The sequence below is a fragment of the Carassius carassius genome, chromosome 1 (genome assembly GCF_963082965.1).
Source record: "Carassius carassius chromosome 1, fCarCar2.1, whole genome shotgun sequence".
Classification (NCBI taxonomy): Eukaryota; Metazoa; Chordata; class Actinopteri; order Cypriniformes; family Cyprinidae; genus Carassius; species Carassius carassius.
In genome coordinates this window covers 34543126-34570568 of record NC_081755.1, presented here as the reverse complement: position 1 = coordinate 34570568, position 27443 = coordinate 34543126, and the positions used below count along the sequence as shown (strand labels likewise).

At 41.3% G+C, this 27443-nt stretch overlaps 1 protein-coding gene across 4 annotated transcripts in view; it reads left to right on the top strand.

The window, feature by feature from the left end:
* The window catches only part of LOC132147446 (trinucleotide repeat-containing gene 6C protein-like), a 62915-nt gene extending 35695 nt beyond the window's left edge, over nucleotides 1-27220 (top strand). Inside the window, exons 1-20 of one of the 4 annotated variants that reach the window (XM_059557079.1) lie at nucleotides 5330-5797; nucleotides 6909-9284; nucleotides 10017-10202; nucleotides 10524-10687; nucleotides 10768-10845; nucleotides 11050-11107; nucleotides 11182-11330; nucleotides 11445-11576; nucleotides 11745-11888; nucleotides 12023-12142; nucleotides 12268-12351; nucleotides 12502-12757; nucleotides 13182-13346; nucleotides 13443-13631; nucleotides 15281-15430; nucleotides 15740-15841; nucleotides 18861-19076; nucleotides 20145-20218; nucleotides 20312-20451; nucleotides 20543-27220. In XM_059557079.1, the coding sequence (XP_059413062.1) occupies nucleotides 5773-5797; nucleotides 6909-9284; nucleotides 10017-10202; nucleotides 10524-10687; nucleotides 10768-10845; nucleotides 11050-11107; nucleotides 11182-11330; nucleotides 11445-11576; nucleotides 11745-11888; nucleotides 12023-12142; nucleotides 12268-12351; nucleotides 12502-12757; nucleotides 13182-13346; nucleotides 13443-13631; nucleotides 15281-15430; nucleotides 15740-15841; nucleotides 18861-19076; nucleotides 20145-20218; nucleotides 20312-20451; nucleotides 20543-20921 (5187 nt within the window). In that variant the 5' untranslated portion in view covers nucleotides 5330-5772 and the 3' untranslated portion in view covers nucleotides 20922-27220. Of the gene's footprint in view, nucleotides 1-5329; nucleotides 5798-6908; nucleotides 9285-10016; nucleotides 10203-10523; nucleotides 10688-10767; nucleotides 10846-11049; nucleotides 11108-11181; nucleotides 11331-11444; nucleotides 11577-11744; nucleotides 11889-12022; nucleotides 12143-12267; nucleotides 12352-12501; nucleotides 12758-13181; nucleotides 13347-13442; nucleotides 13632-15280; nucleotides 15431-15739; nucleotides 15842-18860; nucleotides 19077-20144; nucleotides 20219-20311; nucleotides 20452-20542 lie in introns of those variants that run through there. The other 3 variants (XM_059557075.1, XM_059557078.1, XM_059557077.1) reach the window with 3 other exon arrangements.
* The last annotated feature ends 223 nt before the right edge of the window (nucleotides 27221-27443 follow it).

The window sequence follows — 27443 nt, the reverse complement described above, 5'->3', positions numbered from 1 at the left end:
GCTTTATTGTTTTAAATGTTTAGTTATTTTTGTTATAAGAAAAAAAAGTAATTTAACCTGTTCTACTGTATTATGACCACTTTTTAAAACAATTTCAATACCGTGATAATACCGTATACCGTGATAAAAGCATTATCAATGAACCGCAACAGGAAAATTTGATACCGGCATATCCCTATTTGAAAGTATATTAGTTATGTATTATATATGTATAAATAACCTCTGACACAGAGAAGAGTGAAAACTCTTCACATGACGACTAAGTTACCGAACATCTGAACATAATGAACCAAATGCACTGACGGATCTTCTTCTGTCTGTTTTGCAAAATGTTAACAAATAAATAACTTAATGCAAGCCTAAATATTGTGGAAATATGAATATTAATTGTGTCTAGGCAAAGGCATTCCTCCTGGAACAGAGCTAACGCAGGTTTGGAGGGTATTTATTTCATACTCTGTGATAGCTTGTTTAATGTAAAAATAATATTGTATTTAATGTAGAAGTTACACGTACAACAAACTTATATCATAGTGGTATCATGTACTGTAATCGAATGTAGCCTATCTACACCTGAACCATAGACATCACACGTGGTGTTCATCTAATAAAGATCTTCAATGCTAGCAAACAATAGCCTTTGCAGATTTGCTTTCAGTTGAGTGTAGATGCAAAGCCACGTCTTCAACGCTCTTTCTGTTACATCTCTGAGTGAGAACCGCTTCAGACTGCTCAGCAGGGAACTGAACGAATCATTCAAACTGATTCGTGAACCAATTCAATGCTGGTTTGCCAACTGGTTTGATCAAGCCTTTGAACAGAATTAACTCAAAAGAATGAATCATTCATGAATGGGCATTGCTCATTGCCCAGCGAAAAGTAGACGGCACTTTTGGAATAAACTGAAGCAATTATAACTTGTATTGCATTAAGATAAAGTAACGAGAGAAGCGTCGCCCACAGTAACGAAGTAAAAGTACGAGTTTTTTCACTAAAAATGTACTTTAAGTAAGAGTAGAAGTATCTTTAAATATACTCCAAAAGTATTAGTTACCCAAAAAATGTACTCAAGTAAATGTAACAAAGTAAATGTAACTTGTTACTACCCACCTCTGGCCCTACCGCAGCCGACTTGTCAATTAATAAGTACAAAACTGCGTTTCCAAGCACCTGTTTCTAACTGACTGTTTGGAATTATAAATAGGATTATAGTTTCTCTGTTAATATTATGCACTCTTTTTGTTTGTAGTATTATAATTTTTTTTTTTGTTACTCAGATTCAGGCAGTGCGCTGCATGAGACAAAAAAAGTAATAAAAGACCACCGCATAGCTGTTCAACATGCATCTACTGTACATGCATGCTGGTTTTATCAGACGATGTTGTGATTATTAGTGAGAATGACTCTTGGTTAACATGTATTAATGGGTCGTATTTCGTCACTATTTAGAGTGGATTTTTCTACAATATTCCCTCATCATGACAGTATAAAATAGGCATTCCAAGTCAACTGTAGTAGCCTCTTTCCTCTCTCAATTAGTAGAAAATGTGGTTTACACTCGGTCATGCATAGAAAAAAGAAATAAACACCGTCATGTACCGTGAAACGGATATAATTTAGAAAAATACCGTAATATGCATTTTTGGCCATACCGCCCACCACTAGGGTCAGTAAGAATTTTCATGAAAAGTATTGTTTATTTAGAAAGTATGCATTAAATTGATCAAAAGTGATAGTAAAACATTTATAATTTATATGTTACAAATGTTTTTTTCTTCTTTTTTTTATAATGCAGTTCCATTTATTTTATTTTTTTAGTATCCTGAAAAAAGTTGTTTTCCACAAAAACTTTAGGCAGCACAAGCAGAACTGTTTTCAACATTAATAATAAATGTTACTTGATCACCTAAATCAGCATTTTAGAGTAGTTAGATGATTATTTTTAGAATGTCTAAACATTTTTGGTTACAATTAAAGTGAAGTTGATTGAAGCCAGTCAGTTTCCTCAGTGGCCATATTTATAAGCACAAGCACGTAAGCTTTTGCCATGCAAGTAAATGTGTATTCTAAATCTAAACAAACTGTAACATCGAACATCGTCATATTGAGTGGTGTGATTTCTTTCATTCATAAATGTATCAGTGGAGCATCTCGGCGTTATAAAGTCTCTTATCACATCATTTCTGTCCTTGTGGTGTGATTGAGCAGACAGCAGTTTGCGTCAGCAGTATTCACTGTCTTTCAGGCCAGGGCAGAGATCAGTATGCTGGATTGGTATATTAGAGGGTTTGGGGGCATCATTTCAAACAGCTAGCCTATCTGAATACAGTTGTTGTTTTGCATTAGTGTTTGTTGATGCAAGAGGCACATGCATTGCACACTTCACCTTTAAGGTCTAGTGTATTTGTTTCTGCATGTCGTTTCGAGGTTTACATTGCTCAGTATGGCCAGCTGCTCTGTGGAGTGCATTACAACTTCCAGGCCTGCTGTTGTAGGGGAATTAACAGCTCATTATGGGCCTGTTTGCCTCAGTGAGTCCTGTATTCTCTTGCCCCAAGCCACCAAACAGACCTGAGTGCTGGCACTGGTCCCAGCCACAAAAACTTTCGCTCTTTCTCATTTCCTGTCACACCCACACACACTTACATGCATCCTATCAACACCAACACTGTTGTGACTAGGAAGTAAAGTTGACCGGACTGAGAGGGCCCAGTTCAGGGAATAATAATGAGGACTTCCCCAAGTACAATGGCATGAAGCCTCTCTCTTTTCCCAGAGTAAGAAAAAATATTCTGGCAGACTAGTTTGCTTTTATGCCAAAATGGCTAGCTCCCATTTTCTTTGGTTTGCAGATGCAGGCATTGGGATCCAGAAAATAGGATTTGTCAGCAAACTATAACAATAAAATGCTCTATTTATGCCATTTTTTGGCCTCTTCTTGATTAGCTGTTGGGTTCTTATGCCTGTTTTAGTTATGCTATCATCTGTTGAAGTCGCCCCCTGCTGTCCAGTGCAGGTGGTTGCCCAGTGTCTGCCTGTTCCTGATGTCACATCCTGCCGTGAATGAGCGGGAGCGTGGTGTAGTACATCAAGACTGATGGTTGTTGCATAAGGCCCTTATTTATGCTAGCTCCTCCCCGCATTCTCCCACCAAGTGTCTTTGCAACTGACAAATGGCAACGTCAGCAAAGCCCCTTGTTCTTCGCCCCACGGTACCACTGCTGGTTATTTGTACATGAATGCATACAAACGTGTGCAGTATATGGTGCTGTTTTCTTGGCTATAGTTTATGCTTCGATTCATACAGTATACATATTTTTAGTTAAAACAGTGAGGCAGATTGCAGTGGTATGAAATAGAAAGCAGGGGTTGAGAGACTTAAGATTTATCTCTGAAAAACTAGTAAAATGCATTGTAATATTTAATTCTGTTATGCTTTGTTGTCATAACTAAATGTCTCCTATTGTTATTAAATCGTTTGAGAAATATATAATTAAAAGTTATTCTAAAAGATAAAGAGATGCAGATCTAAACATTCCAATGTATTAGCTGTGTCTATCTTAAGAGTGTCTAAAAAAGGCTTTTGTTAATTGAAATTCAGCTGAGATGAAATAAATGTTATATAGCCTAAACGTAAAAAAAAAAATAATAATTAGAAATGTTGCCTTGGCAACTAACTAAAAGTTTCTAAATAACTGAAAGAAGTACTTACATTACCAAGTAAAATAAAAAGAAAACTCTAAAGATGAATCGCGATTAGTCAGAAGTTGAGATTGTTATGCATATCTTTCCGTGAAGCACGGTTCTATGATCAGCAGTAAATATCCATCTAAAGGCCAGAGGGCGATCTCTCGCTGAAACTCCAAATATGCCTCGCAGAAGAAACACAGGAAATGTCTATAACGGTTGCTGAATAAACTGAATATTTAACTGCTTTTGTCAATTCAACGTGACTAATAAACACACGACTACGGCAATATATAGTTTATCAGTAAAAAATTGTAAAAACATTATTAAATGTGGTATTTTTACCTGCTTTCAAATGGAGCAGAATTTACTACACAGAGCTGTAGTTCACTGATAAGCTACACAAACCGCTTTCATAATCGCAGAACGATTTCTTCTATTTTATAATCCCACAATTAAATCATCTGCGATTATGAACGCGGTTTTGCATAGCTTGTCAGTGAACTACGGCTCTGTGTAATAAATGCTACTCCGTTTGAAAGCACGTGCTAGAGATTTACTACTAATCACAGAACCGGCTTAACTGACAAGATACAAATGACAATCACATTTGATTAATCGTGCAGTCCTATAACAAACTATTTAATTAATTAGAGGATAAACTATCTTCATCATCTTTCGTATAATGATTGTAAAGGCTGTTCTTCAGTGTTTCTAAGCAGGTTCTGCTGTTTTAGAAAGAAATCTGAGTATAGTTGGTGTTGCTATGTCCTTGGATGTTTGTAGTGCTCAATATTCACTGGGGAGAAATTGGTCCAGCAATTGTCTGGACTAATTTGTCTCCAACAAGGGATGGTAAACTCCTTCTTGCTGCCTGTTCGGTACTCTGGCACTCTGACTCTTAGGCTGATGAGCCTTATTAAGAGTTACTACATAGAGACACAAACAAAACCAATCAATAACTGTTTAGGTAGTGAAACCCAAAGCCAGCATTTAGATTTACTTGTTTGAGGTTTCCATAAAAGGGTAATTTGCAGGCAAGGGAATAATTAATAATGAGGCTTTGATTACATCATTGCATATTTGGCTGGAAAACCTGGCTTTGAGTTGGAGTATAATAAGAGTCTGTTCTCTTTGGACTTTGGCATATTGTGTGTATAGGAGGTGCTGGGATCATTTGTAAACAATGCCTTCCTTGATGCCAAGAGCTAGTGTGCTTTTGTAAGTGTTCATCTCGTTTCCAGTGTTTCTATCTCTCCAATACTGGGGCCATCCCTTCTTTCCTCCCAGCATGCATGCTTTCCAGTCGTTTTTCTCTCTCCTCTGCATCATTAAAGCATGGGCACAATCTGCGCAGAAATTTGGCCACCTGCCCACCTCCATGTGAGCCTCATTTGGTGTGTTTATCCTGTTTCCCATTCAGCCATTCAAGTGTTGTTTTCCTCTAAACTTGGGACCGCACCTATGAAATGCAGAGCTTCAACTTCACACACCCACTGTACTTTAAGTATTACAAAAAAAACTATCTTTGAAATCAGCCAGTATGACAGGGAGCTGTGCGTGTGTGTGTTTCTGTGTTTGCACAGTCCTTGCATTGCAGCCTATGCTCTGAGGCTGGCTTGCTTTTGTGCATCTATTCAGCTTGCTCTATTGTGAGCAGCGGTGCTAATTGCAGTCTGAATGGTCTCGGCTAAATGTTTTGTGACAGTTTGAAAGCATAAAAGAGAAGAGGGGCACACAAGAAAAGGAAACCCTTTTTTTGTTTTGTTTTTCCTCCTTCCTAATGGCACAACGGAATGCTCTTGGCTTTAACCTTCAACTCCCATGCAACCCCATTTTCCCCTCCCTCACGAGAGAGTCTCCTCTCCAAATCAGGAATAGAGGTAGATATAAATAAAGCCCGCTTGAGGGAACAGAGATCGGATCCTGCCGAAGCCGTGTAGGACGAACGGGGCGGTCGCTCGCGTACTAAGCTGCAGCTCCTTGGCAGCATTTCAAATATGAACCTCAGAAGCCTCGCGAGCAGCAGACATATTGTAACAGGGATGGCCAGCGCTCTGCACGCAGCATTGCACTTCTCTCAGGATGGTCGGGCGACATCTCTCTTCAGGTACTTTTCCACTTCTCTGCAAACCTGCCCCCTCCAACCTCATAGTACGATCCTCCATGCTCTGATAACAGGCTTTTCCCTTGCTTTGCTCTCTGCTGTACTGCTGCTGTTTGAGCTGGAAGCGTAGCATTCATATAACTGCAAATAAAACGCAAATCCCTGAAGCTATTGCATTGCATGTTAGAGATTAATGCAGGGCAGAGGTTTGCTGCGCTCATCTGATAAGCTTTCTTCAGCGAGACACTGTAAGATGTTGATGGCAGCTTTTTTGGCTTCAGTTCAGATTTGATAAAATGGCGTCCTTTACTACGCAGTGGCTCTACAGAAGGACAGCATTTGTGTTAGAAATACTTTCATTAGACTCCTTTTTTCTTATCTTTAGTTAAAAGTGCTTTTTTCCATGGATGGTGACAGAAAGCCTGGTGTGCACAGGCACTGCCACTTTGCGCAGATCTGACACAGAATGAGCAGTGTCTGCGCATGTAAACCCACACAAAAACAACAACAACAGAGTTGAGCGAGTGCCAATGGGCTGGGCAGTGTTGCCAACTAATTAACACAACAGGATCCTGGTGTCCATCTGTAGGCATTTGTGCCGTTTCAGTGTTGTTATCAATGTGTCATATTTAGAATGAACATATTTCTTTGAAAGCAAAGTCTGTGGTTGTAATCTGTCAGTCCAGCAGAGGGAGATGGTTGTGGTTGTGAGAAGCAAGGCTTTGCGGTGACAGCAGTGAAAAATGACTCCAGGCAAGCATATACATGTAAACCAACATGCTGTTACTGCTGCATTTTTATTAAGCTATATTATACATTTTTATTTACGTAAGTTATGACAATAGCTACCATGCTGATGTAAAGCATAATTTTTCTTAAAGCAAGCCAAGAAAAAATATGTTTTGATCGATCTAGCCAAATCTGGCAGTAAATGGTCATTTAGATGAATGTTTCAAATAGATTTTTCATCTAATTGCATTTATACATATAATGTATTTTATCATAACATGTAAACTAAATTGTGTTGAGTGGTCATATGAGTGAATGATATTAATATAGGTCATATGCACATTATTTCAATAGTTTCTCTTTTTCCTTCTCTTTTTTTCTGTAGAGCTGCCCCCACAGAGTGGCCTGGCAGCCCAGTATGAGAATATATCCCCCAATCGCAGAGCCACTACAGCCCCTACCAACAGTTGCAGCGGCTGGGATCCACTGATTATTGACAAGCACGATACGGAGGCGTGGCCTTCCATTTCAAGCAAAGAAAGCCACGCCCTTGCAGGATGCCCCTTAGACACTGAAAGTATCAGTGACATCAGCAGAATGAGCATGGCCACAGGAGCTGGCCAGCAAGGCCATTTCTCCGCCAATCATCCCAGCAAAGCCAATGCCAGCCACTCAGGAGGTCTACTCTCTAGTCAGAGTGGGGCCAGCAGAGGCTGGGGCTCTGGTCCGTCTCCTGCCACTGGAGGAGAAGTGAAGAATGAAGTCTCCAGCACATCAGTGGGAACCAGGAGTTGGGGCTCCTCTAACTTTAACTTGAACTTAAACCCCAACGCCAACCCCTCTGCCTGGCCAGTTCTGGGACATAAAGGGACCGGTATGGGTGGTGGCAGCTCTGGAGAAAGCAACCTTCCTCCTCCTAATCTCTGTAGCCCACCGGGCACTCTGCCCAGTCAGTGCCCTAGCAGCAGTGGCAGTATAGGTGGTGCCAATGGAAATTCTGCAGGTAGTGGTGGCAGTGGCAACACCACGTGGGGTAGCATTGTGCCCAGTGACTCCTCAGAGCCACACTCCACCCCATCCACGAATGTGTCTTTCAGCTCTGAACCTCAGAACCTTAACACTGATGGACCAAATCACACTAAGCAAGAGCCCAGAAGCCCTGGCCATAGCCTGCCTAGCTGGGGAGTTGGACCTCCAGGCATGTGCTCGTTTGTTCAAAATTCAGGAGGAGCCTCACAGGTCAACGGGGATGAAGAACCTGTTTGGGGTAATGGAGATGCCAAGTCTGGTGGTGGCTCAAAAGACTCTGGTTGGGACTCAGGGAGCAGCTGGGGACAAGGAGGGGCCTCGGGCACTTCTGGATGGGGACAAACTGCCTCAACTGGAGACTGGGGTAAGCATTCCAACACTGAGGCCAAAGGATGGGATTCCACAAGCTCTACCACCCAAGAACAGCCGCTAAACTCTTGGGTCCGTGGGGCCAATGCCCCAGCCAGTGACGGAAGCAGTGACAGCATGGAATGTCATCCTCGCAGGAGGGTCCGCTCATCAACAGATGAGGCCCCCCCTATTCTGCCTGCCCAGGATATGGACCCTCGGGTTCTGTGTAACACAGGCTGGGGACAAACACCAGTGCGTCAGCACACCGCTTGGGAGACCGAAGAAGCTGCACGTTCCAACTGTAAGAATGACATTGGAACTGAAGCCTGGGGCTCATCCTCAAATGCAGCCAATGTAGGACCACCACCAACTTCTGGAAGTGCCAACCCAAACTCTGGCACTACATCCAGACCTGACTCTGGGGGCAAGAATGAGGGTCCCTGCCCCAGTGGAGCTGCACCTGGATGGGGCACAGCCATGCCATCACCCCAGGCTAGCTCTGGTTGGGCAGATCCTACCAGCAACAAGAAACCTTCCAGTGGTCCTGGAAGTTGGGGCAGTAACCCAGCTGGAGGTTCAGGTGGCAACCTGCAGAAAAGTGGTCAGACTTGGGGTTCAGAGGAAAAGTCTCCTACATGGGAAGACAGTCACGCGAAAACCAAACCACAGGGCTGGACTGATGTGCCCAAAACTTCTCAAGGATGGGGCAATGGACCTAGTGGAGTAAGCAGGCCTGGAGGAGAATGGGGTGAATCTGGAGATGGAAAGAAAAATGGTCCCACCAGCTCTACCTGGGAGGGAGAGGGTACCAGCTGGAATGAGAGCTCCAGAGGATGGGGAAAGCCTACTCCAGGAATAGGAGGAAACTGGGGAGACGCACAACACTCCAATGTGCCATCACAAGGATGGAATAACAAGCCCCAGGAGGGCACCAGTGGCAATAGTGGTAGTGGAAACATGGGTTCTTGGGGAGGTCCTAACTCTGTAAAGCAGAGTGGCTCTGGATGGGCAGGAGGAAATGGTGGAGGTGCTAAACCTGACCACACTGGAGAGCCCACTGGATGGGAGGAGCCCTCTCCACACTCCATCCGACGTAAGATGGAGATCGATGACGGTACCTCAGCTTGGGGTGACCCAAGCAGTTACAACAAGACAGTCAATCTCTGGGACAGGAATAACCCTGGAATGCAAGGCAAACCAGGACCTGGCAATGCCAACAGTGTACCCAACAACCATCATCATCATCCCCACCATAACCAGCCTCCCATGCAGACCCACAGCCATGGAGGGCCAAGTTCAAACAATAATCACATTTCCCCTGATAACGCTGTCCCACATCAAACAGGGCCAACTCACAATAGAACAACCCTTATGAATCCAGGTAAGAAACAATACTTTTTACTTTAACATACACTGTTAATGACCTTTAACTGGTTAAAATGTATCACTCTATTTTTGTTTATTTCGGCATACAAGTGAAGAAAAAAACTGACAGATCATGCTAAAAGAACACGCTAGCAGAACAAATAGAAATGTTCACGTAAATCAAGTCAACAGAATAGTGTTTACATTTTGTCTGCAAGTGTAGTTCAGCATAGTGTTTGAGCCAGGAGGAAGTATGTAATTAGAGTTGGGTCGCCATCTGTGGGGAGCATCACTAGGCCCCAGCAAGATACTTGGAACAAACTCAACGCCCTCTGCTGTTTGTGTGTAGCTTTGCAGTCCCTTTGCCAAAGCTGTATTTTACATGGCATCCTCGCATCTCCCTTGTGCCAACAACTAAACAGACATTTAATATTACTGCTTATTATTTCATTTTAAGACGGAGGATCCCACAAAGTGACTTGTTTTTGTAGAAAAACTTCATTAAAATAAAAGTTTCAAAATGAATAAATTGTGAAATTCATCTTAATTTTTTAATTAACTTTGTACTCCCAATTGTTATGCTAATAATATTATTTGTAGAAGGAAAAACGCAAAATAGAAAAATAAACTTTTAGACCAGACTGTATATACTACATGTTGCCAGCCTCAAGGGCATGTAGTATATGGCGTATTATGCAGTGAAAACTAAAAGCTCACTTGTCCTGATTTTTGCTGTATTCTTTTGCAGGATGGGGCGAGACGACAAATGTCCATTCAAAACCTGAGCCCTCATGGGGAGAGCCAGCCACCCCTGCAGCAAGTGTGGACAATGGCACTTCAGCATGGGGTAAACCCCAAGGTGGCTGGGGTGATAATGGCCCTGAGGTCTATGGTCGAGGCAACGGACCTCCTGGATCTGCCCCCTGCAAACCTGGTTAGTTTTATGAATGTACATTTATTTATTAATTTCAGTAAAAATATTTTTAGTTGCATGATTTTGTGAATTAAAATCTAATGCAGTTTTTCGGCTGCAGTAGAATTGTGTTGGAAATCAATGATGGTCCATATCAGAGCTTTGAAATGTGTAACAACAGGGCCCCCTGTTGTTGTAAATAATGCACTACAGGATTATGCGTTTTGGTATCTCAGTAAGAACAAATTAGTTATTTCTGTTGTTTGTGAACATAACAAATTGCAAATGTTTATCTGTGCTTCTACTATGGACACTTTTAATAATGTGTTTTTGTTCATACAGCCCCCAAATCTATGCAAGATGGCTGGGGTGGTGGAGAGGACATGGGCCTGTCTGCAGGGCAGTGGGAGCAGGATGAGGGTGACATGTGGAACAGCACTGCATCTCAAGAGAGCAACTCCTCCTGCAACTCCTGGGGCAACCCACCCAAAAAGGGCCCACCAAAGGTTAAAAAAGGAAAAAGAAACTACTTAAGTTTAATGTAGGTGTCATGCAGCAACTCACCTGTCTGTGTTTTTCTTTAAAGGGAAAAGTCCCAAACAAACCGGATGATACTTGGATAATGAATCGTCTTATTAAGCAGCTGACTGACATGGGCTTCCCTGTGAGTACTGCTTATCTTTTATAAAAGAGCATTTCTTCCTCTGTATATTTGACTCGTCCCTGGGGTTAGTTTTACGCTACTGACTGCCTGATTGTACATTATCCATTATCCAATTGCTCAAAATAATTAAATTATTAAAAGCAATCTTTGTAATAAGGATTAATACAAATGGTGGTTACTGTGTGTTTTTGTTTGCCTTTGCAGAGAGACCCTGCAGAAGAAGCTCTCAAGAGCAACAACATGAACTTGGATCAGGCCATGAGTAGGTGTTACACCTTCAGTTCTTTCAGAGCTTCTTTGCTAGAATATTATATTAAAATATTATTTGTGTTGTAGGTGCCCTGTTGGAGAAGAAGACCGAACTTGATAAACGGGGGATGGGAATCTCTGACTACAACAACGGCCTAGTCAATAAACCAATGGGCTGCAGGCCTTCAGTCATCTCCAAAGAATCCTCCTCAGATCGTCCCCCCTACTTGGACAAGGTATGTGCTTCTCACAATTACAAGTCAGTACATTTTAGTTATTGCATCTAGAAGATTTCACATTGTGCTGGATTTCTTTTGTCTCATTTATTAATTCACTTATCTGCTTCTTAGGATGCTGGGCTAGCAGATGATGCCCAAACCTCACCGTTTATGCCTTCTCCGAGCCTGAAGCTCCCATTGGGTAGTGCTGCACTCCCTGGCCAGAGCCTAGGAGTTGCGATGCAAAACTTGAACAACAGACAGGTGGGTCTATTTGGATCTATGTGTATTTTGTATTTCAGGATTGTTAATAATCAACCACCTGGCTGTCTGATATCTTGATTGTTAAACTGGCAGTATGAGGGGATGGCAGATTTGATCATGTCCTCAAAGTCCAATTCTGAATGAGTTGTTTTGTGTGTGTTTGTGTAGATGCAGAGTGGAGTGTTTGGTAGTAGCGGAGCAGCACAAGCCCGGGCCCTGCAGCAGCAGCCACCTCCCCAGCCGTCAGTGCCACCTCTCAACTCGTCCCAGCCTAGTCTACGCGCTCAAGTGCCTCAGTTTTTCAGCCCTCAGGTGTGCAAACAGACGCAGTCGTTTGTGGTCTAGCGACTTATTGTGACACTGACTGCATTTGGTGACACACAGTTTTTCACCACTTGAGAGTATATGTGTGAGTGATGAAATCTGACAATTTTATCTACTGACAGGTTCAAGCACAGCTTTTACAGTTTGCAGCAAAAAACATTGGTCTCAACCCTGCACTTTTAACCTCACCAATAAACCCTCAGCATATGACCCTGTTGAACCAACTTTATCAGCTGCAACTGGTAAGTGCCAGTCTTTTGACATCTTATTTGATCTGTAATTAAAGAATGTGTTTTATTTGTCAGAGAGCTAAAATTTCACTTCAAAATTTTCATTGTAATGACAACTTGTGACTTGGATCTTGCAGGCGTACCAGCGTTTACAAATTCAGCAGCAGATGTTGCAGGCACAGCGCAGTGTTTCTGGCCCCATCCGACAGCAAGAGCAGCAAGTGAGCAGTTCCTTCCCACAGCTTAGGGTCACCCTTATGCCATTAAAATCTCACAATTCTCAATACTGATTTGTTTGTGTGTTTGCTTTTAAGTTCTAACATCACACTACTAAAAAGGTGTTCTATGCTCACAAGCATGTCTTCTCACAGGTTGCACGTACAATCAATAACATGCAGCAACAGATCCAGCAGCACCAGCGGCAGCTGGCTCAGGCTCTGCTGATGAAACACCAACAGCAGCAGCAGCAGCAGCCACCCGCCTCACACCCGGGCCTGCATCCCAGCGCAGGCAAATCAGCTCTGGACTCATTTCCAGCCCATCACCAAGCCTCCAGCCTCTCTGTTTCCGACCTTCAGACCAAAGAGCCGCAGTCTTCTCCAAACTACTCCTCACCCTACCCTATTTGTGAGTTACCAACACTTTTTGCTTCGACTAGTGAAGATCCAAATATTCTTCTATACAGTGTTCCCACAGTCCTAGTAAATCTGGAATTGCCACAGTATTTTTAAAGTCTTGCACATGCATATGCACATAACTATAGTGAATACATTTTTTCTAGTTGGCTCTAAAATTTATCATCAGCTAGATACTGATGTAGAAGAATTGGTTTGTGAGCAAATCTTATATAAATCAAATCAAGTGTGTGTGTGTGTGTGTGTGTGTGTGTGTATATATATATATATATATATATATATATATATATACTTTCCAATAAGTCTGTCAAACCGGTTCACAAATCAAACCAAATGTTTTATGGGAAAATAGGTCGTAAAAAAAAAAAAGTTGTTTTCTCAACCCCAGTGATTCTTGCAAATGTGCTTCTCTGTAGCTGGATTGAACCCTAACATGAATGTAAACTGCATGGAGGTGGGTGGCCTGTCCATGAAGGACTCTCCTCAGCCTCAGTCACGCCTGTCACAGTGGACACACCCAAACTCCATGGAGAACCTCTCTGGCAACTCCTCTCCAATGGAGACTAACTTTAGCAAGCATGGTACACATAACTTTTATAGTCATCAGGGAACATGTGGCATAGTAGTTAATATCAGGCCTGATAATGATGATTTTCCATGTCAACAATATTATACAGGTGCCATCTCTGCAGGCCCTAGTCTGGGTCCCCCAAGTAAGCCCCCACTGGATGACTCCTACAGTCCCTACAATCTGATTGCCAGCTCCGAGTCTCCTGCCAGCCCCCTGGCACCTCATGATAGCTGGGGTCAGGGGAAGAACACCAATGACAAGATCTCCAATGGGACCAATGTCACCTGGCCTCCAGGTGACTAACTGACATCTCTAAAATCTCTTTGGACTAGTAGGCTTATGAAAGCTTTAAGCAGATTTAAAATAGATTTAAAAAAAATATATAAAGATTATTTAAACAACGGAATGTCATTGTACTAGATTAAAACAACATCAAACCAAGTAGCATCTGCACTTTAATGTTCACCACATTATATATGGAAGTAATCCACTGTTTGACAAAATAATATTTTCTTTTTGAAATGTAATAATGTTAAAATAATCCAATATTTTATATTTTTCTGTTATTTTATATAATTCTTTTTAATAAATTAATTTGGTTCAAGGTTTCCAAAACTGTGGTTTTGCAGCATTCAAAAACATTTTCGTATGATACAAATAACAAAATTAATATTCATTAGGGATGTTGCGGTGACTGATTTTTTTCCACCGGTTAATCGACGTGTAAAAAAACCGGTAATCCCGGTGTCACCGGGGTTGCGTGTCGGGGATTTCGGGAGGCCGAAAATGCGGTCGTGCAGACGTGCACACGTCTCAATTTACTTTCACTTTAATTAGCGGCAATTCAGTAGCATTTGTTTGAATTAATCATGGGTTAATTTATTTTATTCTTAATAAAAATACACAAAACAATAAGACACTCGCTTGTATTACACACATCTTTATTGCAAAATGAATAATAACTTAACACACCATGCAAAAACTAAACGAAAGCACTTATGAAACACCTTTAAAGTGCATTTATTAACAAAACGAACCACTGCACACATCGTGCAAGTATCAAACAAGACTCGTTAAATAATTATAAATATTCGTTAAATAAAGTGCCTGCCTTTTTCAGCAAAAAAAAACACCGCACAACCATCGAATATGAAACGAACGAACATCAAAAACTTCGTTAAATAAGGTAGCCTACCCGAATAATCACTGGACACTTACTAATATAAAAATTAAACTCACGTTAAGCTGTTAAAAAAAAGAGGTAGGCCTATTAACTGCATACACCGTACAAAAAAAATTATAAATAGGCTAAATGAGAAACAATAAACGAAAAACCTTCATTTTAAATTGCAACAGTTCGCTTTGAAACCACATCTTCTGCCATCCTTTGCCAGTTAGCTCGCCTCACTCTCCTCAAATGATAAATGAAATCGGACACCTGCTGCTTTACTGCGGCGCTCGTTCCGCTTACGCTAAATTACGAAGGCACGTAGTCACTAACTGAATTAAGTGCTTTATCGCTATAGGCTAAAACTTCAACACGATGGGGACGGTGCCGGTGGTCAAGTGCTATGACCGGTAGGTGGGTTAAACACCGTGTATCACCGGTAACACCGACTATCGCAACAAGCCTAATATTCATTTTTACAAATTTAACAATATAAATACAATCAAAATGAAAAAAAAGGTCAAATATTTTATTAGTTTACCTGCATGTCATATGATCATTAGCCGACATCATAGAACTGTGAACATACAAATATGTTGTTAAATTATTAAAATATTAACTTTTATAATAATAATAATTTTTTAGGGCAAACCGTTTCAGCTGATGAAGTCAGTCTCTAGATTGAATAAATGTTAAAACGCAAAGACAATCTCACATTTTGAATGTGTGTATCAGACAATGTCTCAAAATGATCTGATTTGTATGAAATCCCCCAGAGTTCTGTCCAGGAGTGCCCTGGAAAGGACTGCAGAATATTGACCCTGAAACTGACCCCAATGTGACCCCAGGGAGTGTTCCCAGTGGGCCCACCATCAATACCAACATTCAGGATGTGAACCGCTACCTGCTGAGAGACAGGAGTGGAGGTAAGAGGACAGATCTCTTTCTCCCCTCAAAGAAAAGATCTGTCAGATGACAACTGAAGCATAAAGCCTGAATAAATCCCATAACACCATGCCTAGTTAAATATTTGTATATATTCTGAATAAAAGGTGTTGCATATTGCAGTACTGTTTTTATTTAGAATGTCTTAATGTTTTTCACATAATACAACCACTAAGAATGCAGTAGGTTTTTTTTTCTTTCGGTTTCTTTTTTGGGGGGATTTTCTATGTACGTTATTTTTCTGATTTCCACTTTGAATTCTTGCCTGCTTTGTTCGGGACACATCGTAGGTTCCACCCCAACTTCCTCACAGGGTGAGGCTCTGCCTCCCTCTGGTGATTGGCCAGTCACTAGCTCTTTCAGTCTGTCCTCCCCCGAGGCAGACAGCACAGGTACAACTCCCAGAAACCCCTTTCTGCCCTCAGTCCTGCTCATTACACTTACTACTTACTGTTCAACCTAGCATGGGGCCCCAAACGGTGGTCGCATTCCTGTATATCTAGTGCATCCAACTCAAAGGCCCTGTATACACCTGGTATTAACATGCTATTTCATCGACAAAGTGGACAAAGGAGACACATTACCATTTACACCTGGCGTTTAAATGCATTTTTTTTGTCAGTTTTTGATCACTTCTGTCCTGATTCAATCGAGGGGAGGGTCTATGGGCAGGTTCCTCTGCTTTCGTCGGAACTACAGTGGGAAGGTTAAATGCCAGTCCAGTTGTTTGTGATGTTATGATGTGTTATGATTGTGATGGCTTTTTCATTTATTTCAATCCAGCGAATGAAAAAAGCTCACACAACTGTTGTATCCTCACAAAATAAGACACTAGAAAAAGACGAGAAGAGCAGCTGCTCTGCTTTGTTTCTACACTGTTAGCCACAAGACCTCGCAGAACGATGTGGACTTGCGCCAGAAGTCAGGATGACACACATTTTATGTTCTGTGCGAGAAATTGCAGCCGCTATTGTACTGAAGACAAAGTCATTTACGTCAAACTGTTTTTAAAGAGCTGAAGATTGCAGTTACTCTGTGGTATCTTGCAACTGGCATAGATTTCCAAACTTTGGCCGAGTTGTTTCGCTTAGGCAAAGCCACTGTGCACCACATTGTCTGGGAGGTGTGTGTAGCTACACGCAAAATGCAAAGACAGTTTATTAATTTGCCTAAAGGAGAGAAGCTCCATGCAATCGTTGAAGGCTTTAAGGACAGGTGGGATTTTCCTCTCTGCAGGAGTAATTGATGGATCTCATATACCCATCACCCCTCCTTTTGAAGATGCTAAGGACTATTTCAACAGAAAAGGGAGCTATTTCATCATATTACAGGCTGTCGTGGATCACAATTCACAGTGCACGCATGACTGTGGAATGTGCATTTGGGCAGCTGAAGGGGATGCTTGGATGCAGGATGTGGAGGAGACTTGAACGGAATGCGCCTGACTTTCCAATGCCACATGAGAGAGCAGATTGCATGTTAGACAGGCACTTTCACGTTATTTCTCCAGACTGAGTTGTAAATACTGAGTTTTTTGAACACTACAGTTAAATAAGAAATTAAATTTTACTTTTTGTCTTGTGTTATGTTACCCATGACAAAAAAGTTGCATAAAAGGATGTTTCATTAGATTTTTCAAGACCCCCATTTATTTATTTATGTCTATTGTACTTGTTTGACACATCTTGTTTGTCAATATCTTGTTTATATTGTCATATCCAAATGAGAGGTATGATTCACTTAATGTGTATGTTCTGGCTATGCAGTGCTTTTAATGTGTAATTTACACCATGCAAGGGTCCATATCAGTGGTGGTGAATGTCGGTCCTGGAGAGCCACAGCCCTGCAGAGTTTTACCTCAACCCTAATCAAACACACCTGAACAAGCTAACTAGGTCTGAAGGGTTACTAGAAAGCTACAGGCAGGTGACTTTTAACAGATCCCTTTTAACTGATTATTACTTTTAAGATAGTTTATATATATATATATATATATATATATATATATATATATATATATATATATATATATATAATATCGACATATTAAGAATTTAGAAGTTAAGATATGAAAATCAACATATCTGTATCAGTGCACAATGTAAGCAAACAAATAAATCACAAATATGTATAGAAAAAATTTAAAATAAAGTTAACATTTAAAAATAAAAAAATCAGCCTATATTTATCACTGCACACGTTTAGCAAAACAAAAATATTTTGTGTCTTATTAAGTAGTGCTTTTCTTTTCTTCTTGGTTTTATCTGTTGTCCGGTTGAGGAGATCCGAAAACAGCTGTGCTGCAGCGTGGCATGTCTGAAGTGGTGTGAGCCGGTTCTCTTGTAAATGCTGGGTGGTGAAATGATGTGCTAGGGTGGGATGGGTACCAGGGATAAGGTGCTGAGACCAGTGATGTGATGGACTGCATCATCATCCCAAAAAGTTTTTCCTTGAGGGCATGCTGTCTCTCCTGCATCCTGATCAACATCTCATCGTTAATTTCCTTTGATGTCTTTTGCCCTCCTGTAAGCGTGCTTTAAGTACTTTATTTTTCACTGACACCGCTACCATGATCAGTTGTAACTGCTTTCTGACCTGACTTTTTTTTTTGTAATCATCTCAAAAACTGCATGGTTACGATACGAGTCGCCAAATTTTCTTTGTACCACCTCTTCAGCCCAGACTGAGCTGAGGCACCTGGTCTCACTGGATGTCCAACCACGAGGATCCATTGTGTATCTCTAGTGCTTCGAAATAAACGTCATAGTTCAACCCAGCGTTTAAATCTCATTTGACAAGCGCGCCTCCCAGCAACACGTCCCACAATGATTGTGTTTGGCTAGTAGGCGGTCTTTAGCAGCTGCTCGAAACGCATTCGACCACATGCGCGTCTACACTACAACAGCAATCCGATCAAATGCGAAGTTTTCGACCAACACTGGATGTGGTGGAAAGTGGACAAGCACAAACCGTTTTACACCCCGTTTACACTTGTACTTAGCGTTGTTCCATTTGCTATTCAGATCAACAAAAAACACATGTTAATACCAGGTGTACCTGTCCACCGTAGAGAGCTCTGTCCCACCTACGTTCATCTGTACATCCCCTCAGTGGTGTTAGTCACACACTGTCCCTTTGTGCAGCATGGTCACCGCCTATCTGTGACTTTTGTGAGGTGGAAGTGGTGAGAAGGCTTTCTTTTATTTGTGAGACATAAACTCTTACAGTGTAAGACATGGCCCTAGACCCTCTCTTTCCTGTTTGTGACTGCAGTGAGAACACCCTTCACCACTCGTTTGTCTAATTCTGGTGCGCACAGAATTAGAAAGAGGAGAAAAGATGTCAGTTGGCATATTCTTTTAGTGTTTCCTCCTCTGCCCTTTTTCACACATTTATATCTCTGATCTACAGGAAAGCTGTCTGACATGAAGTCCACTTGGTCTTCGGGGCCCATCTCGCACACCCAGGCTTCTCTCTCTCACGAGCTTTGGAAAGTCCCACAAGGACCCCGAAACACGACGGCTCCCACACGGCCACCTCCAGGCCTGACCAACACCAAGCCCTCTTCCACGTGGGGCGGAAACACCCTGGGCCTGGTAGCTGGCTGGAGCAGCTCCTACTCTGCAGGTTTGTGTGTGTAAAAGGTGCAGTTTAATCCCAGGCGGATGTGTGTGTTTGTGTTGCTATTCTTAGGTACAGGTGTGGGTGTTTCGAAACGGCAGTTGAATTGTCAGTTGAGTCTTTGATGTGGGTGTAAACGCTAGTCAAAATGTGGGGGTCAGGTGAGGTAAGGATTGGGCTTTGGTAGCATAGCGAGCGAGCTGTTTTGTGGTCTCGCATATGTTGTGTGTTATTCGACATACCCATGCTGTTGCTTGATAACACTTTCATGACATTTAACTGTAGCGCAGTTGTTTCCCAGATTTTTATTTTTATAAAAATGTGATGTTGAAATATAATGTTTTTTTTTTTATACAATCTTAGTGAAGGATCTATAAACGGATGAACCAGAAGTAAAATTCTGGTCAATACTGATAAGCTGTTCAGGTTTAGGTTGATATTGATGGCAATGCTATTTCGTCTAAATAAATAGAGGGCATTTTAATAAAAAGAAATGTTTAAAGAGGTGACCTTCCACATAAGAAACAATGTTTTTGAGTCTCTCATGCTCATTAAGACATTATAAATGTATTTACTGTCACTTTTAATCAATATCATGCAGTCTTCCTGAATAAAAGGGTTATACTTTATTTTAAGGTTTCCTTGTTACAGTGTAACTATACATTTAAGTACTGAGGAATGTTAATTAACTAAATTAACTTACTCTATGCTTATGATTAGGATTTGACTCAGGCAAGTGCATGTAATTATGCTGGATTTAGTGTTATTATAATAGTAAGTACATGTAATGTGTAACAAGGACATCTTAAAATATAATGTTACCAATAAAACTATTAATTTCTTTTTTTTTCCTCAATGTACTTTAATGCTTATACTAAATTTTAATATTTTGCATCATTACAAATGTCTTTATTGTCACTTTTAATCAGTTTCATGCAATCTTGCTGAACAAAAGTATTATTTTCTTTTTTAAACAACAGTGTACATGGTACTTTAATGCGTAGACTGTGTTGTAATAGTGGACTGTGTTATAAAAGTTAATCGAAGCATTAAAGAATTCTTTATCTCTCTAAGTAGGTACCACGTGGAGTACAGACAGCTCCAGCAGGAGCACTAGCTGGTTGGTTCTGAGAAACCTTACACCACAGGTATCATTGTGCTACTGTTATGTTCATTGACTGAATTTCTTGGTTAATCATGTGCAGTGTTATATGACCCTCTTTGTTTTCTGTGACGTTTAGATTGATGGTTCAACACTGCGGACACTGTGCATGCAACACGGCCCGCTCATCACATTCCATCTCAACCTGACGCAGGGCAATGCAGTGGTGCGCTACAGTTCTAAAGAGGAGGCTGCCAAAGCCCAAAAGTCCCTACACATGTACGTAAATGTTTCACCGATGCCTTCTTTTTAAAGAACCAACCTCAGCTATATCATCACAGTTCTCTGTCTCTGAATACCTGCTTTCCAGGTGTGTTCTGGGAAACACCACTATACTGGCAGAGTTTGCTGGAGAAGAGGAGGTAAACCGCTTCTTTGCACAGGGTCAGTCCCTCACGCCCACGACCAGCTGGCAGGCCAACCCCGGCACCAATCAAACACGGCTGGGGGGCGGAGGGACGGTGGCCACACACCCCATCGGCCACTGGAACAGCAGCGGTCTGGGAGGAGGAGGAGTGGGCGGGACGGGGTCCGGCGGGAAGGCGAGCAACGAGCTGCTGTGGGGGGGTGTACCGCAGTACTCCAGCCTGTGGGGGCCGCCCAGTGCTGAGGACGGCCGAGTGGTGGGCAGCCCCACCCCAATCAATACGCTGCTTCCTGGAGACCTGCTGAGCGGAGAGTCCATGTGAGAGCGCCAAGTGCTCGAACCCCCGAACCGCAGCAAAATATGAAACTGAATGAGCAAAAACCAAGCAAATCAATTGGCGATAATCAACGTCAGTGGAACTGTGAAAAACCAAGAGACAGGAGGCTGAGGCCACACTTGCATAAAGGCTGCTGACCTTCTTCCTCTACTTTTTTGTTTTGTTTTGCGTCTCTGTGTTATTTTGATCATTAGGCTTGGGTTACAGTATTCTATAGACTTCTTATGAAGAACTGGGACTAAAAGAGAAGTGAACCTTTACCAAGACTTTTTCTCTAATAACTGAAAACGGTGTAAAAGTGTATTTTACAACAAACCGACAAGACATGCTGCCATTTTTTTTAAATTCCTCTGGCACGAGCACATCCTGTCAGCCCAATCACAGCATATCGTCCTATCCCCGAAGAAACGTGCGTCATTCCAAACCGACTTCCCTACTCCCTGTCTTTTAGACTGGATCCATGGCTTTTCTCAGTTGTCCTTTGGATCGTTTGGATTAATTAACAGCACTAAACTTTAGCCTTAACTGCTGATCAGTCCCACTCCATTTGAGGTCTGAAGAAACTCATCTTGAGAATTGCACATTTTCTCATTTCTGAGCCAGGACTGTCGATCTCAGCCGCAGCAGTACGCGCATTCGTCCTTCCTTGTTTCCCTCGGTTGCCACCTGTCCTCGTAACTCTCGAAAGGATGAACAGGTATTTGATGCCTCTGCACATTTGAGGCATTTATTCTTAAGCTGAGAGGACACATGGACAGCTGAGGAATATATTAACCACTGCTTACGAAAAATGTACAGGAAAGACTTTTTCAGATGGACTACTTTTTCTCTTTCATTTTCCTAAACGACCTCGGTCTCTCCCTCAAAAAAAACTAAAACTAAAACATAAGCCCTCATTGTTGTTCGTCTGAAGTACAATATATGCCACAGACTCTTCTGTCCATCTTTACGCAGTGCTTGTGAAATGGTAGGAGCTCGCATGGGGACATGGGGGGGCGTCAAAGACTTGTCTCCTGCCGTGTCCACCAAGCGTGGGACTGAACAGAAGAGTACTCTCTCAGTGTGTAAGCCCATGGTGATGAAACATTCACAAGCACTTCCTCTACACACTCAAGGACAAGTGTGACTACAGGGGCAACAGGGGCTTCAAACCAAATAAGAGGTGTTTCTTGTAACCAGTAGAAGAAGTGCATTTTTTTTCATTGTTGTTGTATTTGGTACAAAAGTATGGAACAAAGATGGCGTGGTTTCTACATAGCACTTAGCAAGAGCCAATGCGCTTTAATGCCAACAAATTACACATGGACGTGAAACTGACAAAAAGCAACGATGAAAAGCAATCTACCGAACTTACGCTAAACGGATTTTGCCGTTTCTTATCTTCTTCGTCTTCGTCTTTCCACAGTCTTTTCAACTTTCTAGTCAGACATTTAAAAAATGGTAGCAAATTGAAAGGATGTCTGATGAGGAGAAAAAAAACACCACAACAAGACTGAAGCATTCACGTGTTTTTTGTTTTTTCTTTAAGATGATATATATCAAAGTAAATATCACTGTTACAGTACTCCAAAATCATTAGCCTTTTGTCTGGAGATGCTAGACGTGTTGTAATGTTTCTAATGGATTCTGCGGGGCCCCTTGCCCTGGCGGCCCCGTGTACCTGTATGATAAGTGTGGCCATTGAGTGCCTATCTGCTGTGGCGCCTCAGGTGCCCACACTCTGACTTTTGACCCGCTGTGCCAGGCCGGCGCACCAGATGCCAGAACAGACCCGCCTGGGGCCGGAGCAGTGGCTCCTTCAGACCTGGCCAATCAGTACGTACTACTACTGCGCCAGCACTCGACCTCGTCTCAACTTCACTCTCATAGACTCTCTTTCTCCCTCTCATGCAAAGATCACTTTAGCTGGAAGTGGACAGGTTCGTTTTATGTACTTTTTACGATCGATTGGGGTTTTCCCTTCTGGAATTGCCAGTGTTGTTGTTTTTTTTTTTTGGTCAACATTGCTGTTGTTATCGTCGTTGCTGTTGTTGATGTTATATGGTTAATTTGCGCTATTTCGGTTTATGTGTGTGTCAATGCAGTGGTCTCTATGGTAGCTGCTCTCACCAGCCCCTCTTGCTGCGCATATGCAGAAACACTCTGATTAAGAGGCACACCTCAGCGTAAACGGCGGCGCCGATTGATCCAGAATCACTCGTAGTGACGGAAAAGGGTTGTTTTGAGGACGGAGCGCACGTAGTGGCAAAAGGAAGAGTAGGTCGATGGTGCTCAGTTTGTCTTCTGCCTCTCCTCTGCACGTTCCTCCGCTCTGGTGTCACAGCCCTGCCAGGCCACACACTCACACTGGTGCTTATGACAAAGGGCAGGCAGAGTACACTACTTTACCTGGTCGCCTCTTCTCACAGTAATAAAAGCAAATGATAACGGAGACTCGGTTCTCCACTTCTATGCAAAGACCGACTGAGAGGTGCAGTTCACGGCCTTCAATCTGTAGTTCTCTCCAAGCCCACTCTTCAGCTCACCAGGTGATTGTGAGAAGGCAGCTTCCTTACAGTGTGGCCTAAAGTAAGAAACCGGCCCGATGACCAGGCCCTCACTGTTTACTCTCTGAATGATCTCTTACATTATGTACATGCAGTCTCAGGGCAGCCTCAGAGAACCCCAAACTGTTTTATCGTTACGAGGAGGGCGCGATTGCATTATCCGATGTGGCTTTAAAGATGCTAAATGGGTGGGCGAGTGGACTCGGAGAAGGATTGGCACAAAGTCCCTCAGTTTTTTTTGTTTTTTTTTCTAATGTTCCTATTCTCGATCGTAGACCTAACCTAGATACAAGTCTATCAGAGTGGAACTACTACTTTCTTGAAATTTGTTTTGGTGTTTGGTTGTGTAAGGAGCACTTGGAGATGGAGAGGTAGAATGCAGGTTGGCACCAAGACAGACGGGTAGCACCCTGTCCCGGGTCTCAAATATATACGTCTGGGAGGACTGCTGACAATTAAACGGGGAATCCAGAATGTTTAGGTGCACTGTAGATGGTTCACATTTGGGTACATCTTTTCTTTCTTTTTTTAAACCAAAAAAGGTTTTTGTCTGATTATTGTTATTAACATTGTTGAAAAAGGAAACTTTAATTCTGTACACTCTTGACTGAAGTGCTTCTCTCTGCAAGCCTTTGACGCCCTGAAGTGGCGGACAGATGACTCTGGGGTTGCTGTATTGATGGTATTAAATTCTGTCCTGACCCGATATTAGGGGAACGGTGCAGATTATTTTTTATTTTATTTTATTTTAAACAGGTCCAGGTCCATGTGGACCTATTGTATCAGGATGCCTGGGGCACATGCCAGCTGATATCAAGTCTTAAAAGGGGGAAATACCTTTCTGGAAGAATTATTTTCCCCTTTTTCCCCCCACACTCGAGTGACACTAGCAACAATCACGATTGCCTGTTTTTGAATATATATATATTTTTAACTGCCTTTCTCTAAGCTGTTTTCAAGACCACGAAAAACAAACGTCCAAAACGTGTTTAAAATCCAGAGGATTGCCTGGCAGACAAGCTAGCTAGCCAACGAGTGCCCACTGTGTCCTCCACTGTGGGCTTAAACTGGGTCTTATTGATAGGACTAATGTACTCTAGCTCCACGGCTCAGATGCAACTATGTTTAGATAAAAATCACAGGGCCTGGGTGGAGATGAGCTCTAAGAAACACAAATCCTCATTCTTAGGGTCCTGGCTAGAATATGCACATGCTGGTTTATATACATGTACATCTGAAATCCTGTGTATGTATATAACTGGTTATCTTTTTTTGTTTATTTACCTTTACTTTGGTTTTCAGGCCCGAGTAACCCCCTGTTTCCGTCTCTCCATAAATTAACCTAGATGATAAAAAGCATAAACATATCAAAATTATACAAATTAAAAAACACAAATACTTGAATCATAATAAGCGCCAATAATGTAATGTGAATTATTTTTTTTATTTTATTTTTTGTAATTTTGTCATTCATACACTTCCAAGCTTTTTGATAACATCAGTTCAAACTGAACAAAAAAAAAAAAAAGTAGTTAAAAAAAAAAATGCAAAGTGACATCGGTTGTGAGTGTTTGCACAAGATTGCGTGTACTGTATGACGGATGAATGCGTTCATTTGCCTGTGTGAGTGGGTTCAAACCAGTGTATGCTAGTGATTACTGTGGGTTTGTCTGCGCCTTTGTTTCATTTTAAGCATCTTAGAGGTTTTTTTTGTTCTTTTTTTTTTTTTTTGGCTAGTCAAAATATATTCGTATGTGTATTGTTATAGTATTTGTTATTAGCTTTGTTATTAGAGTTGCACTGAGTGTCTGCTTCCCCTCATTCAGCTAATCGTACAACATGATATTAAAGTACTAAGGGGACAAGGTGACAATTCATGTGTTAATGTTTACTCAAGGACTTATTGAGAAAAATAACAAGTGTGTTTTTTTTTTTTAAATCTATAATACGATTATCTACCTTATAGTGGCTTTTATTGTGGAATAATCCATGATAAAGAAATAGATTATGTTGAGTATTGCACCATTTTGTTTTTTATATACAAAAAAAAAAAAATGCAAAATACAATGAAAGAAAAAAAAAAGTATATATAAGATGTGGGGATTTTTTTTCTCTCTCGAAGAACTGTGGCCATAGATCGATGTAGAGGAACTTGTAACTCCCCGCGTTACACCACGTTGAGCCGGATAGACATCTGGAGAAGAGTTTCTTACAAGACTCATTTCAGAGGTGCCTACCTTTTGTTTTGTTTTTTTGTTTTTTTAATGTTCATACCTGTTCTAGTTTTTGTTCACTATCTTCTTTGTGCAAGGCCACCAACAGTTTACACACATTACATGTTTTTCTGAAGTTCAAGGAAAAGAAATTTTGCGATGGGATTGTCATGAGAAGAGAAAAATCCTAAAGGACATATACTTCCATCAAATGAATAACAAAAACACTTTACGGAATGAAGATTATCGTGCTACTTGCAGAACTCTGGGATTGATCAGTGTTGTCATGTTTTTGTTTTATTTTTTATTTATGTTTACTTTCATAGATTATCAAAGCCTGTATTTTTCTTTTCGAAGCAAAAAAAAAAAAAACATTTCCTTCGTTGAAAAAAAAAAGAGAAAAGAAGACATAAATGTTCACTATCTTGCACACACAAAAAGTGGATCATGTCTCAGGAAGGCAAGGGTTCCAGAGTACCAACTCCACGCCATTTAATGTTCGTTCTTAGAGAAAGACGATAACGGAAGAAAAAAAAAAACATAAGCACTGAAGGGTTATGGATTTCAGAAGAAGAAAATACCTTTGTTTCTAAATCCGTAGCAGTTACATATTTACCAAATAATGAACTCTTAATGAACTTAAAAAAATGGAGTGCTTTATATATATGAATCTATATACTGAAATTGCTTTACATTTTAAACAAAATGATCAATGATTTTGATTGTTCAAAAGACGGTGAAAGAACATACAAATGCTGTATGTTTGAATCTTTATTGTATTTTCTTAACATGAGGTCCCTTCCTGTTGAAATCAGGACCATTGTGCATTACTATTTCTTTCCTCTGTCATTTTGTCTCTTGTGGCGGGTATTACATAATGAGAAATTGAAAAGAGGAGTGGGGGGGGGCAGGGGTTCTATATCAAATTGATCAATTTTAAAGAGAAAAAAGTCTGGTTTATACGGATCATGATCTATGCACAAGGGGGTGGGCTTCTTAAAGCCCCTGTGACTCATCTCTCATTGGGATTAGAGGGGTTCTTTCTGTCTTTTATTGTGCTCATTTGCTCTTGTCTCCCTCCCCCACCAACCCCATTTTATTTCCCATTTTTTATGTTTCATGTTTCTTACATATAGTACATCGCCATGCTGTGTATTCCTAAACCAATGAACGTCTCATTCTGAAGCACTGTGGGGTTTTTTTGTAGCCCATGACTTTCAAGGTTGTCTGTGTTCTGCGTGCATGTGTGTGTGTGTGTGTGTGTGTGTGTGTGTGAGACTGCGTGTGTGTTACTGGGATGAGTATGGATGGAGATACTGGGTTGATACTTTCGTCTTTTGATTTTAAATGTTAAGGAATATGTCTGTACTGAGATTTTAAGAAGTCAGTGGCTTTTAATGTTTTGGTTTTCTCTCTCTTTTTCTCCTCATAGAATGTGATTGTTGACATGCACCGAAAAAAATGTTTTGAACTATGGAGCTTCTTTCAGACAATTAATAAATTGCATTTTTGTTCTTGGCTGTAATGAATTTGGTTTGGTCATTTCTTAGTAGTAGACATCAGTAACCTGCAGTGTTATGGGCTATCGCTAGAGGATGAAGACAGGTGGGAGTCTTAATAACCTGACATTGTTTTTTCTGATAGAATGAAAAATAGTGTGAGATGATATGCAGCAATTTGGATCACATGAAAAAAAATAAAAATAAGAAATTGCCCATGACAAATTATCAGCTTGTATTCACCCTGCT